Here is a 20,046-nt window from a genome sequence, read left to right on the forward strand (position 1 = left end):
TCCATAAGATTCTGGGGTTTCACTGGTTTATAAACTAGGGATGTGACGAATCCATTTTTTTTGGTATTCGACTGAATACCGAATAGTAGCTATTAATGTTTGTCAAACATGGACTATGACAAATCAGACAAGACAACCTGATTGAAAAAAAATCTTGCCACGTTTATTTTGACAGTGCTGTAAAATCTTTTTTTTTTTTTTAATTAAAATGATTCGTAGCATATTTATGGCCATTATTAGATGACCTTATGCGAATCTATTTGAGATATGCACAAAGTTTAAGAAACCTTAAACTTATATCCGTATTTTCTGTGTGCAATTTGACTACAGTACAAACTCCATAGCATGATTCGTGCGTTTTTGGTGAGATCATTCAAACTGTATTTAATACCTGTAGTTTACTCTGGGCAAATTGCATTATTTAAAAAAAAAAAAAAACACCAGCCTCTCTGCATTCTCGGGGAGAAGTCTGCAGCGATGGTCTCCGTGGAGATCCTCAGCAGAACTGAACAGCCTCTCGGAGGGAACACTGCTTGGCGGAGCTCCAAGAAAAGACATCGCGATCGCTGCGAGATTAGGAGGCCTGATTGCGTTGTGTTTCCACCATTCCACAGGGTCGGCGGACCGGGGAGTGCAGGGCTCTGTCAGATTCAGTGACAGCTCCGTCTCCGCAGCGATTGAGGAAACTGTGGACTGAGATTCCTGTACAATTTCATCCCAGAAACTCCAGACTTGGAGTCTCCATGCAAGATTTCTTTGTCGGCGGCTCGATAAACAGTTTCTTTGTTTTCAATTTTGATTTCGCCAATCATCATTATTGGCATTTTCCTGCCTGGTTTCTTCTTCAAGACTCTGAACGATTGCTTTAACATTCAGATGATTTTTTTTTTTTTTTTTTTTTTTTTTTTTGGTCTGAGCTGGATGGGTACAGCTTAAATCATGGGTCCAGCCTAAAAACCACCGTTTAACTTACACTGATCAATTTCAACATGGACTGTTTTTGTTTTTTTGTTTTTTGTTTTTAAATAAAGCATCATTAATGCACATCTGCAGGGTTTTGCCAAACAGCCCAAACTGTATACATTACAATCATTAAAAGCTCTTATTTTTTTTAATATTAGTGCCGTTATCATGGAGAACAGCATGGCAGCTGTCTTTGGCAGTCTGTCATTTTTCTAGCATTTTCAGAAACTCATCGGAAATGGCGGTACCTGTGTTTTCCCTTCGAAAGCCTCTCAGTACAGCACTCCTGTTCCTCTGTTAAAACTCCTTGTTAATCCAGTGATCTTTTAGGCCAAGGAAATACTTTGTGGTGGTGTTCTGGGTCCACACACCAGCAATGAAGGAGATAGATTTGTGTACTTGTGTTTTTTAATCAGCGTTAACATGGGCAGGCACCCTCATTTATAGATGTAAGGAAACATTCAGTGAAAAAACTTGTAGAATGGGATGTGATAACAAGGTTCCAGTAATCTGAGCAGTCTAAAGAGGCCCACATCCTCCACCACAGAACATGGCTATATACCAAGTGCTACTCTCACTCAGCCTGTTGCGGATCTTCATGGCCTCAGGAGACTTGTTTCTCCATGGTCTCTTCTGGACTGCACACTTCCACCATAGCTTGCTGGGCTGATCTAGATGTCTGTTTGTTGTATGGAAATTTTGGGGGAAAAAAATCCAAAACACAAACTGTGGGTTGAAATATTAACCGTCTCCTTGGTTCCCTGGTATTCACCGTGCCTGATCTGCACATTTCATCGTGGCTGTTTCTGTATAGCCTATACTGCATTAGCCCAAGAGATTGTTGCTTTGTAACTTTTTGCACTATTGTTTTGGCTGGATTTGTATTACACACAGTTTTAAAAAAATTCCACACTATTCTCTGCCTTTTTTTTTTTTTTCATATTTATTCCTTCCCGCACAAATTCCACATAGAGGCCTCTCATCCAGCTCTTCGTGATTTGGCTGCACTTGAACATTGATTGTCCGTTACAACCCTCAGCAATGTGCCTCCTAAATGGCATGACATATGTAGATGTGCTGCAGCACTTGTTAATGGTCACAATAAATGCCACTTCACCAAGGAAGTCTCAGATGAACAATTATGAACATCCAAAATTTATTCGGGGGGCAATAATCAACTGAATTGCAAAATTCGGGGGAAAATGGCACTATCCGTGTACGAATCGAATACAAATCAAAGATTTGTCACATCCCTAATAAAAACAAGATGGAGATGTCTCTGCGACCATATTTGTAAGCTACACAGTGTGTTGGGTTTTATGTCTTCCCCCTCCAAATTGAATGGTTCTTTGGATTGCTCCAAATCAATCGGCTATCCTGTAGTTTTGATAGAATTGGTTTTTAGCTTGGAACTTGGGCTCTGTTGACTGAAAATAGCTTTAGAGCAGGAGCACTGAATTAAATGTTTTAATAGAGCGGTTGTAAATTAAATCACTCACTATCAGGAAGGTCATAAGCTTCTGAAGTTTTGACTCGTGACTTCAGTGTTACAAAGAGAGCTGTGCTTTTTTCACACTACAGATGAGTTTGGGGAAAGAAAGAATCTCCCACAAAAAAAAAAATGAAAACAACAAACCTTAAGCACTATTTTAGGATTAATTTCAGTATGTTGTATTAAGGTGCCAGCGAGATTTCAGATTCCTGTAAACCTCTAAAGAAAAGGAGTCGCGCCTCAACTGATGTAGAAATGACTAGCTCAGCATACAGAGACACATCTGACTCCGATTCTAGAGGACTGAGTGACCTGCAGGTAAATATGTTCAAGGCTCGGGGCACAGTGCTCTCTTTTGCTTTGCAAGATGAACAAAATGTTTTGCCTGACTTATTTGGGGAGATTGGGGAATTTTTTAAATACTCAGGGAACAAATCATTTTGGTTATTTTGTAATTTACAAATGTCTTAATTTTGCTGATCTCTTATGTAAGAGAAACATAGTTTCTGTATTGTAAATTTTAACTATAATTTTTCTCAAAACATCAGGTATATGGTACCCAGGGGTTTTTACAAAGAAAGAAAGAAGAGGTATCAAGGTTTATTTGAGCATATCTTGCTAGGATTTTCATAGCTCCTCACTTGGAGGAAATTTTTGTTTTATTTTTCTTAAAAAGTGCTATGTTTTCCATGTAGGTAGGCTTTGGAAAGCAAGTAGATAGCCCTTCCGCTACTGCAGATGTAGATGTTTCTGATGTGCAGTCCGTGGATTCAAGTTTGTCAAGAAGAGGTGTTGGAGTCGGTAAGAAGGACACTGTGTGTCAGGTAGGCAAGCGACGGATAGCTTGAAATAATTGCTGTAATATTCCACCGATAATATAGTTAACCTCCTGCTGGACAGAGTAGTATCTTTCTAAATTATATTACTTTAAAGCTATAGGTCCTAAAGCCTTTTCTGGGTCTCTTCTGCACATGCAAGTGCCCATCTTCATTGCGATACTCAGTTTTTAATTAGAAGTAAATGGGGGACACCTGCCTGGCTCAGTCAGTAGAGCATGCAACTCTTGATCCTTGGGGTTGTGAGTTCAAGACCCATGTTGGGCCTAGAGCTTACTTACGAAAAAAGTAAATGGCAGATGATTTATTTCAAAAAACATTTTCTTAAATTTAAGTTGGTATTGCCTTTTTTAATGTGTATTTACCCTTTTTGAAAAATACTGTTTTGCCCTGTGAAGAAAAGTTAAAGTATTGCACATTCCAAAAAAGGAATCATGGAAGATCAAGTATGCCTATTAAACTTATACCATATTGGGTCTGGAAATAGTTATCTAGTTCAGTGGTTCTTTTTTTCTTTCTTAATGTATTAAATATAGGAGTCTTCCTGTGTTTTTATTATTTTTGTCATGATGAGCACCGGGTGATATATGGAATTGTTGAATCACTGTATTATACGCCTGAAACTCATATAGCACTGTGTTAACTAACTGGAATTAAAATTAAAACTTTAAAAAAATAAAAATAAAAAATTAACTTCAGTGATTCTTAAAGTGAGGGCCAAGGACCAGCAGCATCAGCATTGTCAGGATACTGGTTAGAAATGCAAATTCTTGGACCCTACCATAGGCCTGCTGAATCAGCAACTGTGGAAGAGGAATCCAGTACTCTGTGCCTTAAAAGGCCCTCCAAGTGATTCTGATGCCTGCTAAAGTTTTAGAACTACTGCTTTTTGCCATGTTACAGATCTGTGAAAGCTCTGGTGACCCTCTGATTCCTTGTGAGGGAGAGTGCTGCAAACACTTTCACCTGGAGTGCCTGGGATTGGCATCACTCCCTGATGGAAAGTTCATCTGCGTGGAATGTAAAACCGGTAAGTTTACTTAGTTTGATAGATATGAAAAGACAGGTAGGGAGGAATGTGCCATGCCAGCCCCCATGACATCTAATTCTCTTACCACTTTTATGTAGCTCTCATTCTCCACTCCCATAGATATTTCAACAAATTAAGACCATTCAGGGATTGGGATTCCTAAGATCAAAAGAGTAGTTAGCAATATTATTGTCAAATTTCCTCCTACTGGTGCTTTTACTGTAAAATCTATGAAATCATTGAGATGGATTTGTGTTTTATCGAAACAACTATGCAAAATATGTAGATTGAATTATTTTTTAGATGGGTTTGAGAGTTTTGTGTTAAATAAAAAGTCCCTTGACTTTAATAGACTGGAATAAGCATCAATCACGAACTATAACCATGGTGATTATATTTTTATTGGAAAGGTGCAGCTACTGGAAATTGTTTTTTAGACATTGGAGGTTTTGGATTCACCATTTTTTTCTTATCCCCCTGCCTCATATAGACTACTACTGATCAAAACAATTTGCAGAGAAAGAAAGTTGAACACTTTACCCAAAGTCAAAAGACAACATATAATGAAACTGGGATTTAAATCCAGAAAGTAGCTTAACCCCAGAGTCCTTACTCTTTACTGTTGCTTTCTACCACCTTGACTCAGTAGGGTGAAGATTGTATTTCGTAGTCATATGAAACAGACACATACATACACATGTAAAAATTAAGCTATAAAAGCTGTTTTGAACATGTAACTTGTATGTTCCCCTATATAAAATATTATTTATCACATTTAGACTCTGCAGTAAAATTTTTGAACAGTTTGCCAACTGGCAGCCTCAAGGTCAGATTATCTACACATTGTTTTATTTGGCCTTCAAAATGTGTTTTCAATGTGTGAACATGGAACAGGCACGTATTCCTAGTTCCCCACATTCCCTACCATTCCCTTTTCTAAAATCCTATCACTCCAGGCATGTATGTAATCTACCTGGCCCCTTAAGCACTTAAGTTGCAATCTCTGATACAAACTACTGATAGAGGGGCGCCTGGGTGGCTCAGTCGTTAAGCATCTGCCTTCAGCTCAGGTCATGATCCCAGGGTCCTGGGTTCGAGCCCCACATCGGGCTCCCTGCTCAGTGGGAAGCCTGCGCCTCCTCTCCCACTCCCCCTGCTTGTGTTTCCTCTCTTGCTGTGTCTCTGTCAAATAAATAAATAAAATCTTAAAAAAAAAAAACTGATAGGAAGGACCATGTTTCATGGTATTAGAATACTCTGAGGGCTTTTCTCCTAACTCTAGAACCCAGCAGAGTAGAATTCTGCCAACAAAGTTTAGATATAATCTAATTTGGCACACATCTATTAGAAAATTTAAAAGAGAAATTTGCTTTAAAAACAAGTAGAGCAAAGTTGGAAGACTTACTTCCTGATTTAAAAATTTGCTACAAAGCAAAAATAATAATAATAATTTTTTTTAATATGAAAAATAAGAATTGACTACAAAGCTACAGTAATTAAAACAATATGGTACTGGCATGAAGACAGAAGTATAACCAACGGAATAGAATAGGGAGCCCAGAAATAAACATTCACACATTTGGTCAAATGATTTTTTGACAAGGGTGCAAAAACCATTCAATGGGAAAGGACAGTCTTCAACAAATGGTGCTGGGAAAACTGGATATCCACATGCAAAAGAATGAAGTTGAACCTTTACCTAACAACAGTGTACAAAAATTAATTCAAATGGATCAAAGACCAAAACATAAGAGCTAAAACTATAAAAATCTAAGAAGAAAACATAAGGGAACAGCTTCATGACATTGGATTTTACATTGATTTCCTAGATACAACACCAAAGGCACGGGCAACAAAAGAAAAAATAAATCGGGCTTTATCAAAATTAAAAACCTGGTACACCATTAACAGACTGAAAAAGCAACCCACAAAATGGGAGAAAGTATTAGCAAATCCCGTGTCTGAAAAGGGATTAATATCCAGAATGTATAAGGAACTACAACTCAACAACAAAAAACCAAACAACCCAATTGGGCAAAGGACTTGGATAGACATTTCTCCAAAGAAGATCTACAAATGGGTCAATAAGCACATGAAAAATGTTCAACGCCATTAGTAATCAGGGAAATGCAAATTAAAATCACATGAGATGCCACTCCATACTCACTACAATGGCTATTATTTAAAAAAAAAAAAATGTTGGTCAGGTTATGGAGAAATTGGAACCTTTGTGTTCTGTCAGCAGGAATGTAACATGATACAACCTCTGTGGAAAATAGTATGGCAGTTCCTCAGAAAATTAAACATAGAATTACTGTATGATCCAGCAATTCCACTTCTGGGTATATACCCAAAAGAACCAAAAACAGAGACTCAAACAGATATTTGTACACCATGGTCACTGCACCATTATTCACAATAGCCAAAAGGTGGAAGTGATCCAAGTGTCCACTGATGAATGAATGGATAAATAAAATGTGGTGTGTACATGCAGTAGAATGTTTTTTAAAATGAAATTTAAGGGACGCCTGGGTGGCTCAGTCGGTTAAGCGTCTGCCTTCGGCTCAGGTCGTGATCCCAGGGTCCTGGGATCGAGTCCCGCATCGGGCTCCCTGCTCCGCGGGGAGCCTGCTTCTCCCTCTGCCTCTGTCTCTCTCTCTCTCTGTCTCTCATGAATAAATGAATAAAATCTTTAAAAAAAATAAAAAAATAAAAAAAAATAAAATGAAATTTAAAAAATGAAATTCTAATACATGCTATAACATGGATGAGCCTTGAGGACATGATTGTGAACAAAATACAGTAGTCACAAAGGACAAATATTATTTGATTCCACTTATATGAATTAATTACCTAGAGTAGCCAAATTTATAGAGACAGAAAGTAGAGCAGTTTTTACCAAGGTGGTTTTTTGATTGTTTTTTGTTTTGTTTTTTGTTGGTTTTTACCAGAGAGGAATGGGGACTTATTATTTAAATGGGTATAGAATTTCAGGATGGGATGATGAAAAACTCCTGGAGATAGTGGTGATGGTTGCAAAATAATGAGTATTTAATTCACGTTCTCAACTGTACATTCAGAAATGATTAAAATGGTAAATTTTATATTATGTATTTTTAACCACAGTTTAAAACACAATTATTTTTTAATTTTTAAAAAATTGCTTTTGGGTGGCTCTTGGGTGACACTTGGGTGGCTCAGTCGGTTGAGCGTCCCACTCTTTGGTTTTGGCTCAGGTCATGATCTCGGGGTCATGAGATTTAGCTCCATGTCGGACTCCACACTCAGCGCAAAGTCTGCTTGAGATTCTTTCCCTTTCCCTCCCCCTCTGCCCCTTCCCCTGCTCTACACACACACACACACTCTCTCTCTCTCTCTCTCAAATAAAAAAATAAACTCTTTAAAAAATTGCTTTTATTTATTATTACATGAAAATTACTTTGATACTAATCTGTTACCCTTCCAACAGATTAGGAGTAAAAATTTCAAACCATTGTTTAAGGTCATTTAGAAAGTTTTCTTCTGTTTATCAAAGGCAGATACTTTGTACATAGAAAGTATTATAGGATACATGCCTAAGAAGTTCTTATACTATCACTTATTATCGTTTAAGACAAATGTGATTTCTAGAAAGAAAGCACTTTCATTTGACCTTGTGAATAAAATGTATACAATCAAGTTTACTTATTAATTATTATAAATGAAGACCATGTCCTACTGAGAAGGGAGGACATCTCCTAGGGCTCTAAACTTAAGTCTTAAAGGAGTTTGATAGTTCAGCTATTAGTATAACAGTGTCACTGGTTATAACAATTTTCATTTATATTAGACCTATTTTGATCATTATGCAAGTGAAGCCTTTTTTTTTTTTTTTTTACACACACAGGGCAATTTATGCATTTTGGCAAAGCTGTAAAGGCAAACCTCTTAACCTTTAAAATAATTTCTTTTAATTTTTTAAATTTCTAAAAGTTATTTTTAAAACAGTACTATCGCTTTCATATCTACATACATGTTAATATATAATTTGAAATTATATATTTGTAACAAGACAACAAACCCCACTCTATTTACAACAAAGCCAGTTTAAAAAATACACATTTGAACATCATAATCATAAGTACTAATTTTAAAGAATTAAGTACTAATTTTAAAGAATATTTATAGTTCAGCCAATTTGTAGAGGTCAGGTACTTTAATATAAAATAATTTAAAATAAAATCTAACTAAAAAATCAAAACAAAAAACTATTCCATTAAAAAAAAAGATTCCATTTTTTTTCAGATTTTTTTATAACATTATAAGAAAAATGGGCAAAAGACTTGAATACTTTCCAAAAGATGATATCCAAATAGCCAGTAAATAATCACTTAAAATTCTGTATGTAAGATGAACACACAATGAAAATTCCTATCCTAATAAAAGAGGCAGAAAATTACCCACAGAAAAGGCAATTACCTTCAAAGAATAACAACAAAAATGTTGTTATAATTTGCAGTTCTTTGTTTACAACTAAACATTTTTTTCTCTATCTTTATTGAGTCTCTAGTGAATGATCTGTTCATGTTTTGTCCATTTGTGTATTGTGCTGATAAAGATGTTCTTTGCATTTGTTAATATTTTAAATTTATTTCTAATTACACAAATAGTGTATATATACAATCTTATGAAAATATTATAATTATAGTTCAAGGAGATTGTGTGTATACACAAACACATGTATGTATGTAACATTTTGTGTATTGTAACAAAAATGTATTAATTGTTCTGCAGCTTGCTTTTTTCACTATCTTGGAGCTCTTTTTATGTCAATACAAATACATTCTATTTAATTGCTACCTAGTGCTCCATAGTGTGCATATATTACAGTTTATTTAACTATTCTCCTATTGAAGGACATTTGAGTTGCTTTCAGTTCTTTGCAGTTACAAACAGTGCTTCATTCAATATCCTTTTACAAGTACAAGTCTTCCCAACGTAGACAGCAAAAGCAGAATTTCTAGGTCACAGAAAGTGAATGTACAATTAATGGATATTGCCATGTAGCCTTCTAAGGTAGTTCCTTCCAACCTGAACTCCTACTAGCAATATATCAGAGTACCTGTTCAACAGTTTGTATCATCAAACTCTTTTTTCTTATTTGATGAATTTTTAAAATGTTACTTGGGTTTAATTATCATTTATCTGATTACTAGTGAAGTTGAGGGTTTTTTCCCACATGTTTATTGGCTGTTTGTCTTTCTGCTTTCTGTAAACTGCCTCTTCATATTCTGCCCACTTTATTTATTTATTCATTCAGTCGGTCATTTTTTTTTTTTTTTTTTTTTAAGATTTTATTTATTTATTTGAGACAGAGAGAATGAGAGAGAGAGAGAGAGCACATGAGAGGGGGGAGGGTCAGAGGGAGAAGCAGGCTCCCTGCCGAGCAGGGAGCCCGATGCGGGACTCGATCCAGGGACTCCAGGATCATGACCTGAGCCGAAGGCAGTCGCTTAACCAACTGAGCCACCCAGGCGCCCCCAGTCGGTCATTTTTAAGTAAGCCCTCTGGCTCAATGTGGGGCTTGAACTCATCACCCCAAGATCAAGAGTCACATGCTCTACTGTCTGAGCCAGCGAGGTGCTCCTGCCCACTTTTATATTAGGCTATTCTGTTTCTGTATTAAATTATATTTCTGTATGAATCCTGTTGAGTTACCTTTGCTTATATGTTGCATATATTTTCTCCATATGTGAACTCTTTTTGTAACAAAACATAATCCTTTGTCATCTTTGTGGCATGTATTTTTCCACATCTGCCCTGTTCCTTCTTTTTTACCTATTCTATTCTAATTGACATTAATCCTAGCTTTAAATGTTTGACAGATTGTAGAACCTTCTGAGCTTAAAGTTTTCTTTGTAGGAAGGCTTTTAATTATGGTTTCAGTTTTTTAAAGAATTTATAGAACTATTCATATTTTCTGTTTATTTTTGTGTGAGTGTTGGTAATTATGCATTTCTAAGAATCTATCCATTCATGTAAATTTTCATTTATTGGCAAAAATGTAGTGATACCCTTTTATTTTTTTAATAGTTGTAAGATTTGTAGTGATGTACCATTTCTTGTATTGTTAATATTGGTGCCTTTTCTCCCTTTATTAGTCGCTCTTGCCAGAGATATCACTTTTATAACTCTTTTTCAGAAAAACAACTTTTGGGTTTTTTAATCCTCCTCAATGTATATTAATTTCACTTCATTCTTAAAAGAGTGCTTTCACTGGATATAGAATGCTGACTTAGTAACAGCCCTTTCAGCCCTTTGGAGATGACATCCCATTGTTTTCTGATTTCCATTTTTCCTTTGCTGTCAGCTCTCAGTCTTACTGTTGCTTCTTTGAAGGTCATTGTCTTTTCTGTGGATAATATTAATATTTTCTCTTTGTTCTTGATTTACTACAATTTGAATAAGATGTGTAGCTGTCATTTTCTGTGTTTTGCATTAGGATTATGAGTTTTCATTTTATGTCTGTTTTACATATGGAAATTGTGACTAATGGAATCTCTTTTGTCTTTGGTAATACCTTTTATGTATTCTTGGTTGGGAAGACCTTCCCACTCTCATATGTTGAAAAATTCTGTTCTGGGTTTTCTATGGATTGATTTTATTATAGAGTGAGAACTGAAGATCTAAATTGTTTTTAGTGCCTCATCTCCAAATTGATGATCAATTATTCTAGCCAAATTTATTAAATAACCTTTTAAGCATTCCATGCTCATGGATTAGAAGAACAAACATTGTTAAAATTTCTGTACTACCCAAAGCAATCTACACATTAAATGCAGTCCCTATCAAAATACCACCAGCATTTTTCACAGAGCTAGAACAAACAATCCTAAAATTTGTACGGAACGACAAAAGACCCCAGATAGCCAAAGCAATCCTGGAAAAGAAAAATAAAACTGGAGGCATCACAATTCTGGACTTCAAGCTATATTACAAAGCTGTGGTCATCAGGACAGTATGGTACTGGCACAAAAAGAGACACATAGATCAGCGGAACAGAATAGAGAACCCAGAACTAATGGTCAACTAATGGTCAACTAATCTTCAACAAAGCAGGAGAGGGTATCCAATAGAAAAAGACAGTCTTTTCAACAAATGGTGTTGGGAAAACTGGACAGCCACATGCAGAAGAATGAAACTCGACCACTTCCATACACCATACACAAAAATAAATTCAAAATGGATGAAAGACCTAAATGTGAGACAGGAAACCATCAAAATCCTAGAGGAGAACGCTGGAAGAAACCTCTTTGAACACAGCCTTAGCAAATTCTTACTGGACATGTCACCGGAGGCAAGGGAAACAAAAGCAAAAATGAGCTATTGGAACTTCATCAAGATAAAATCTTCTGCACAGCGAAGGAAACAATCAACAAAACTAAAAGGCAGCCTACAGAATGGGAGAAGATATTTGCAAATGACATATCTGATAGAAGGTTAGTATCCAAAATCTATAAAGAACTTAACAACTCACACCCAAAACAAATAATCCAGTTAATAAATGGGCAGAAGACATGAATAGACACTTTTCCAAAGAACACATCCAGACGGCTAACAGAAACATGAAAAGATGCTCAACATCACTCATCATCAGGGAAATACAAATCAAAACCATGATGAGATATCACCTCACACCTGTCAGAATGGCTAAAATTAACAACACAAGACACAACAGGTGTCGGCAAGGTTGCAGAGAAAGGGTAACCCTCTTGGTAGGATGCAAACTGGTGCAGCCACTCTGGAGAACAGTTTGGTGTTTCCTCAAAAAGTTAAAAACAGAACTACCCTATGAACCAGCAATTGCACTACTAGGTATTTACCCAAAGGATAAAAAAATACGGATTTGAAGGGATATGTGCACCCCAATGTTTGTAGCAGCGTTTTCAACAATAGCCAAACTACGGAGAGAGCCCAGATGTCCATCAACTGATGAATGGATAAAGCAGTTGGTAGGGGGGGTGTAGTGTGTGTGTGTGTGTGTGTGTGTGTGTGTGTGTGTGTGTGTGTGTGTAATGGAATATTATTCAGCCATCAAAAAGAATGAAATCTTGCCATTTGCAATGATGTGGATGGAGCTAGAGTGTATTATGCTAAGTGAAATAAGTCAGAGAAAGACAAATACCATATGATCTCACTCATATGTGGAATTTAAGTAAGAAAACAGATGAATATATGGGAAGGGGGCAAAGAAAAAAAGGAGAGAGGCAAACAAGCCGTAAGTGACTCTTAACTGTAGAGAACAAACTGCTGGGTGATGGAGAGAGGTGGGTGGGGGATAGGCTAGATGGGTGATGGGTATTAAAAAGGACACTTTTTGTAATGAGCACTGGGTGTTGTAGATAAGTGATGAGTCACTGAATTCTACTCCAGAAACCAATATTGCATTGTATGTTAATGAACTAAAATTAAAATTAAAAAATGAAATAAATAACCTTATAATTTAACCATTTATTTTTAATGCCTTTTTTTGTATGTGAAATTCTTATACAGAACAGTAGAGTCTCTTTGGGGAGTAGCTCTTTGATGTCATTCGCTGCTTCTATTTAAGAAGAATATGCTTTAATCAGATTTTATTTAATCTGTGTTCCTCAACCAATTTTTCAGGACAGCACCCATGTTTTTCGTGTAAAGTGTCTGGTACAGATGTGAAGCGTTGCTCTGTTGGTGCTTGTGGGAAATTTTATCACGAAGCCTGTGTCCGCAAATTCCCCACTGCCATCTTTGAATCAAAAGGATTCCGCTGTCCTCAGCACTGTTGCTCTGCCTGTTCCATGGAGAAAGATATCTACAAAGCAAGTAAAGGTAAAACAGAGTTAAAAAAAAGGGGACTAAGGTTTTTTTCTTTTTAAGTGCAGTAGCAAATGATAAGCACATTATTTTTAAGAGTATTAGGTAATTATCCCTCTCTGCATCTGTAGATGTAACCGCTCAGCCACAATAGCACAATAAGTAGAGATTAGGTTCTAATTCAGATCATGAGAAGAAAATTCCATATGTTCAAAATTACCCTTGAGAATTTCTTTCACAGGTGACATTGAGACCACCGTCTCCGGCATCAGAGCCAACAAGTTTTTCTTTGAAGGATCTCTCTCTCAATGGGCACTGCATTTAGGGTCCTGCATAGGAATGACAGAACCACACGTGTGGAGAAAAATATTATCTTACCATAACAGCATCCCATGGAACCCAAAAGAGCCCAACTCCAAAAAGCTCACTTTATATCCAGCTGAGGCCTGATTACGTAGATTTTGTTTTTTCTGATTTGTCTTTAAACAGGTCGCATGATGCGATGTTTGAGGTGTCCGGTAGCCTATCACTCCGGAGAGGCTTGCATTGCTGCCGGCAGCACATTTGTATCCTCCTGCATGCTCATCTGTAGTAATCATTCCAAACGGAGCACCAGGGCTTCCTCGGCCATAAATGTAGGCTTTTGTTTCGTTTGTGCAAGAGGTGAGTGTCAGTCCTTTTTCTTTCTTTGAGTTCAGTGGCATATTTCCCCATCAAACTAGAATTTCAGTTATATCCCCGAGAGATTAACACTTTCAGTAGTCCCTTTTATAACATGAAACATTCAAATTGTTAGAATATTAATTCTTCTCTAACTTAATATCTGCATTTTTTTTAGTAACTTAGAATTACAGATAAGTTCTTAGTGTTCCTGTATGGAGCATCAAAAGATTAATCTATTCCCTTCTGCAAACAATTCTTCTGTTCAAAGTAGACTCTTCCCAAGTCATATTCTTTAATCCAGAGTTTTCAACTGATTGAGATTTCACTTGGAAGGCAAGATAAGCACATTTATTTTTTAATTGTTTATGTTGTATTTTATCCTGTTTTGGTCTGGCATTGAGGAAGGCCTGATGGGATACAGCCAAGACAACAGATGTGGTGATGTTAGCTAAGAGTCAGCGATACAAGCTTTCTTACTTGCCACCTGTTGATATTTAAGTATGTCAAGAGATTGATCAAGTAAAAACAATATTGTGTCCCTGAGGGGGGTCAATGAACTTGAGTTCGTGATAAATATAAAATAAGATTTCTTTGGTTGAATATAATACAGAGTATTCAGTTTTACAGTGTCTCAGCTGTATTATAAGAAAACAGTTTTTAGTATTAAACATTTTAGAAATTAATATCCCCTAGTGCAGTTTTTTTGTTTGTTTTGTTTTTTTTTTAAATACAAATACTAAGTTTTCTGAACTTACCTTAGTGGTGAAATAATTGAAAGGACTTCATGGTGTATCAGGCCTATTAAATTATATTTAGACTAAACTGAAGATGAGGTGTTCGGTTTGGTTTTGGTTTTACTTGGTTTTGTTTGTTTTTTCCTTTAGGAGATAGTTCTTTTAATTTGGTGAAAGTATTATAAAGTATTTTAATAGAATTTAGGTAGTGTGACAGATCTTGAGTTGTTTTGGTATGGTGTCTTTTGTTTTAAAAAAAAATAGCCAGAAGAGGTTGGCAGTAAAAGATTAAGTAAACGGCAGTCCTTCTGGCCACCGGCTGAGTCCATTGTATGTATAGCCTTCAGTTTGCCAGAGTTTGCAGCAAGCACCTGGGGCTGTGTGCCATTAGAGGGAAAGCAGTGTGTCTTTCTTTACCAGAGCAATTACAACTGTATTCTGCTCTGAAACCTGGCTGCTACATGGAGGAGTAGGTCTGAAATGTTTTGTGCCACATTATAACAGGTGGCAGAAAGGATTCAAATAGTCAAAAGAAATAAAAAGTCACCCCTGATGTCTTTACGGTCTCCCCATGCCTGAGAAAGTAATGATAGTATGGAAATAGTGAATTATCAATTGGATGGCTAGCTTTAGAGACAGATGAGTGTCAGTGATAACATGAAGTCTCTCTCGCTTTGTAAACATTTTATTCTACCTTGCTGGGCACTCAGTATTACTTGCACACGCACACACAAACACACGGTGCATGCTAGAGAGTGTGTAACTGAGCCAACGTTTTATTTTATTTTTTTAAGATTATTTATTTATTTATTTGAGATAGAGCAACAGCAAGAGAGCGAGTGAGAGAGAGAGAGAGCATGAACGGAGGGGTGGGGAGGCAGAGGGAGAAGCGGGCTCTCCAAGCAGGGAGCCAGATGTGGGACTCAATCCCAGGGCAGCCACTTAACTGACTGAGCCACCCAGGCGCCCCTGAGCCAACATTTTAAATGTCAACTCTGTAACTATCATGTTGGCTCACTTGGTACATTCTGAATCAAGTACCATCAATATATTAACCACTCCTTTCTTTTCATTCAATAATTGGGAAACATTTAAAACAGGTATTTTCAATTTAAGATAGGCAGAAAATGGCCCATTGTCAAGGAGCCTAGTTTTATAGAGACTAACCATTTAAAGTTTAACTTAGATGCTTTGATTAAAAGCTTGAAGTAATGCAAATGAGGGGAAAACTCACGTTTTACAGGACCTGTATTTGCATCTTAACAATTTGATAGATATCTGAAAGATATACTGTATTTAAATGCCTGTGTAATCGATTATTTAATTCTCAAATATTTTAACTATGAAACTTTGTACAGTAAATAGAAACTGTCATTTTCCTTTCCAAAATATAGAAATTTATCCTAAATAGATCAGATGTTGGGATTTGAGAAGGCTTAAGTCAACAGTTTTCACAAGTAAATAATATATGTTCTCTCATCAGTTTTTACAGAGGTCTCCTTTTTTTAAAAAAAAAAGAGACATAATTGTAATAAATCCACACATAAAAAAGGAGGCTTTAATTGTGTATGTTTTGGTATTAGAAAACTTAGTTTGTTTTGCTTTTGTTTCTTGCCTTATACGGAGTCTTTCCCTCCTCACAAAGGATTTTTCTCTTAGTTCATGGTTATTGATTGTTTAAAATCATTCAGCTAATTCTTAAGGACTGAATGATTATCTAGAAATGTTTTTAGAAATGTTTTAAGGTTTAGAGGAACACTGCTCCACCCCTGACCCTCATGGTGCCATAGAAAGTGTTCCATCATATTTCAGTGTAGTATACACACATCCTTTAGGCTTTCCTTCCATCCAGGCAGGTGGTGGGGGCGGGGGGGGGGGGGGTTGTAAAATCAAGTTACTTAACATTCTCTCCCTTTCTTTGTAATGGTAATTTATAATGGAGAAGGTAGATTAGGGCTTTCTTTTCATTTTAATAATAGCAATTTTTTTGTATCTGTAAATCAAACTCTACTGGATATGCTGAGTGAATTGTCACAGTTGCCTTAAGGAGTTATTGCCCCATTTTATATGGATGAGAACACCGAAGCACAGATTACATCATTTACTTGAAGGTTGCAGAAGTTTAAATAGAGGGACTAGCATTTGCACCCGATCTTTCTTGTTTCAAACCCACTGTTTTTTACACTACACTGCTTCTCTCTGTTAAATTATGAAATTCATTTGACATTGTATAACTTTTTTTAGAAGACTTTTATGCTGTTACCAATTAGCAATTTTAAGTCCCATTCTGTCCTCCAGGTCGGAGATGTTTCTTAAATCTTTCTCAGTGTAGGGTAGCACCAAATGAAGATAACACCCACGGCAAAAAGTAAATGGTAACCCCTTTAAAAACAAAACTCTTCCCTCTTCTCAAAATGATCTCTATAAAACTGCTGTCATGATCCGTATTTTAAAGTCCAGATCATTGTGAACTGTCCAGTCACCAAACAGAGAAATGTTCCCTGGTCTCACACTGCCCTAGGTTTAGGAATGGCCCGTAGTGAACTCAACAAAGAGGGGAAGGGGATGGAAGGGAGCGGAGAAGTGGGCATCACAAGTGGGTTGAAGGAGATCTTCTGTTTCCCTCCAATAGGATAGCTGGATTGGTAGGTCAGAAGAACTGTCTTTAGTTTATATCATGGCAGGGAAGAAATGTAAACAGTTTGCATTACCTTAGTGAAGTTCAACAAATTATGGCTCCTTTAAAATCATATGTCATATTGATAGAGAATAGCTTCATTATCTGGCAGAAAAAGCTAGAATTTATTTGAGTACATCTCAAGATACGACTAGAGGAGAGACTCAATTCTGCCTTTCAGTACTCCTTGATACGTTGAAGGTGGATCAGTGTCTCTACCATGTTATGTAAATAACTCTTATTTGCTATTAAGTGATATGTCATTTTGTTCTTTGGACTGTCATCATAGTACTTGTAAATATTAAGGAATGTAGCTTTGTCTTCCATAGGGGGTTTTAAGTATGACGTCAAATGCAGTTTACATCTCCAAATTAATTTTTAGTTTTCTTCTGGGTGTGTAGGTTTTTATGGGATAAGGCACTGAGTAGCTCAAACTCCCTTTAATAACTCTGGCAAGCCTTTTCTGTCAGATCTTCCTTTTTCTTCATATTCTCCCCCCACCCCCAGCTTTTAGCACAGCTACATAATAGATGTTGGTTTATTTTTTTTCCCTCATGGAATCATGGGTAGTTTCATTGCAGCTCATCTCTTTCTGTTTGTTTCGTATAGGGCTGATAGTTCAGGACCATTCAGACCCCATGTTCAGTTCATATGCCTATAAGTCCCACTACCTACTGAATGAATCAAATCGTGCAGAGTTGATGAAATTACCTATGATTCCTTCTTCGTCAGCTTCCAAAAAGAAATGTGAGAAAGGTAATAATCAAAATAGTTTATCTCTTTTATTTTTGCATTTCCTTTTTTTTTTTTTTCCTCTTTAAATGAAGGGGGGAAATGTATGCCTGTCAAGCACCATCTGTTGCTTTTGGTAAATTCTGCCTGGTGGTTGTGACTGTGTCTTCATGTGGCTGCAACATTATTAAAAAGGGCTTAAAATAATTCCATTATTACAAATTCTTACCTACTTACTCTTCTCCTTGAATAAATTCTCACACATTCCATATATCTGTGGGTTATTACAATTGAAAGGCTAGGATTTTGCTTTATATATAGAAAGATATTCTAAAGGCTCTTGCTCTTTTGCCTGATGTAGAACTACCATTGGAAAAGAATAGACATGATGTAAATTATTATGAACTTTCAACTAAAAAACCTGGGTAGGTTATTAAAAGAGAAACCAAGATACCGATACTTAAAATTTTGATTTTAGGGTATATGCTATCCTTTTGTTTCTTAAATGTTTTTGTTAGGATGCTATGAAAACTAGCTGCCCTTCTCTTAGGAGACTTTGGTGGGCAGCTGGGGAGATTAACCCAAATATTGGATATTGAAAGGCAACCCAGCTCAACTGAAGAATTGCTTATGGATAGTTTATCCACAGAGAACCAAGAGCTAAATGTATGTTTATATTCTCCCAATTAATTTAACCTATAGGAGAAAATCATACCTTGTTTTTAGCTTTACATAGCCTACTTGTAACACAGGGAAAAGGTAATTTAACAGTACTGTATTATTTAGGGAGTTATCCCAGAGGGTAAAATGAATAACCTGGAAGGTGAAGGCCTTTTCCTGTATACATTCCCATTATGATCTGGGGGCCAGGTTCCGAATCTTTAGAGAAAAATTAATCCATACCTAATAGACTGGGTATATTTGAAATAAGGTTTGTTTGTTTTTTTTCATTCTTTTTGTTGCCTGCTTGATGTGTCTTTGCTCTTTGTCAGACATCTGAAGTGGCAACCCATGACTAAAAGAAAATACCACTAACTAAACAGGGTGACTAGAACCTATAAGAAATAGGTTGGAGAGAGTATTGGCTTGCTTGCTTGCTTGCTTGTTTGTTTTCCATTGAAGTCAGAGGATGTCACCTGACTGGTGATACCACCTACTTCTAAAACAAAGATGGACAGAGAGGTCTAACTCCATAATGCAATAAAATTAGACTACCCGAGGCATTCATTTTAGGAAATGCCTTATTTCCTACTGGCGCCTTCATAAAATTAGATTAATTCAGTTGTTTCTTACTTTGTTTTCAGTACTCAGTATTGACCTTGACATGAATTGAAATTATTTTGAGCCCTCTATTTGCTTAGCTTGAACCATGTCTTACTTCTTCTTGCGTCCTAAAGCAGTTTTCTTGCATAGCACCAAGGTGGATTGTTCATATTTTCATTTTTCTATTTTTCTTGTGTATTTTTTGTCAAAAAATCGTGATGATTTTCATTGACGGTTCTGGGTCTGTATTTCCTCTGAAATAAGACTTTTAAGTTTTAATTTTAATTAAGGACTATTCCATTATGTTAAAAAATGGCCAGGCTGACTTTTCCATATCAGCTCTAATGATCACATGTCCTCTAAAGCTGTTTGCAAAGACTGCTCTCCTTACTGGTCCTTCCTTTCTGATGGAGAAGTCAATTATCTCATTTTACTTGAAACTTACAGAATTCCCTACCTAGGCTAAGAGCACTCAGGCAGCTAATCTGTAGGTTGGAGAATTGGAACAATGAATCCATATTGAGATCTGCAAAGAAAAAAATCTTAATGATTAAAGCAAAATCTTTTAAGCAGAGGAAATATAGTAATTTATTTCATCACTGATTGTATATAGATTTTTCTTTCTGTTTTTATGTTAATCAGTTGGAAGTTTGAAAGTCTACAGGAAGAAAAGATTTTCTGGAAAATTGATAGCAAACCCTCAAAAGGTTGGAGCTGTGATTTCATAAAGTTGTGTAGAGGGCTCTTAACCTTTTGCTTATGAGATTTTAAGTCTCAGTACATTCATGGGTTATAGACTTGATTTTCTAATAGAATTAATTTTTTTT

General features: G+C 36.3%; 1 protein-coding gene across 6 annotated transcripts in view; it reads left to right on the plus strand.

Annotated features, from left to right (window-relative positions):
• Positions 1-20,046, plus strand: part of NSD3 (nuclear receptor binding SET domain protein 3) — a 116,158-nt gene that overhangs the window by 76,036 nt on the left and 20,076 nt on the right. For 4 of the 6 annotated variants that reach the window (XM_032413392.1, XM_032413394.1, XM_032413393.1 and 1 more), the window contains exons 10-15: positions 2,643-2,773; positions 3,151-3,279; positions 4,195-4,321; positions 12,968-13,165; positions 13,640-13,813; positions 17,834-17,980. In XM_032413392.1, the coding sequence (XP_032269283.1) occupies positions 2,643-2,773; positions 3,151-3,279; positions 4,195-4,321; positions 12,968-13,165; positions 13,640-13,813; positions 17,834-17,980 (906 nt within the window). Of the gene's footprint in view, positions 1-614; positions 2,623-2,642; positions 2,774-3,150; positions 3,280-4,194; positions 4,322-12,967; positions 13,166-13,639; positions 13,814-17,833; positions 17,981-20,046 lie in introns of those variants that run through there. The other 2 variants (XM_032413396.1, XM_032413397.1) reach the window with 2 other exon arrangements.

This window comes from Phoca vitulina, unplaced genomic scaffold (assembly GCF_004348235.1).
Source record: "Phoca vitulina isolate PV1807 unplaced genomic scaffold, GSC_HSeal_1.0 scaffold15, whole genome shotgun sequence".
NCBI classification, from domain to species: domain Eukaryota; kingdom Metazoa; phylum Chordata; class Mammalia; order Carnivora; family Phocidae; genus Phoca; species Phoca vitulina.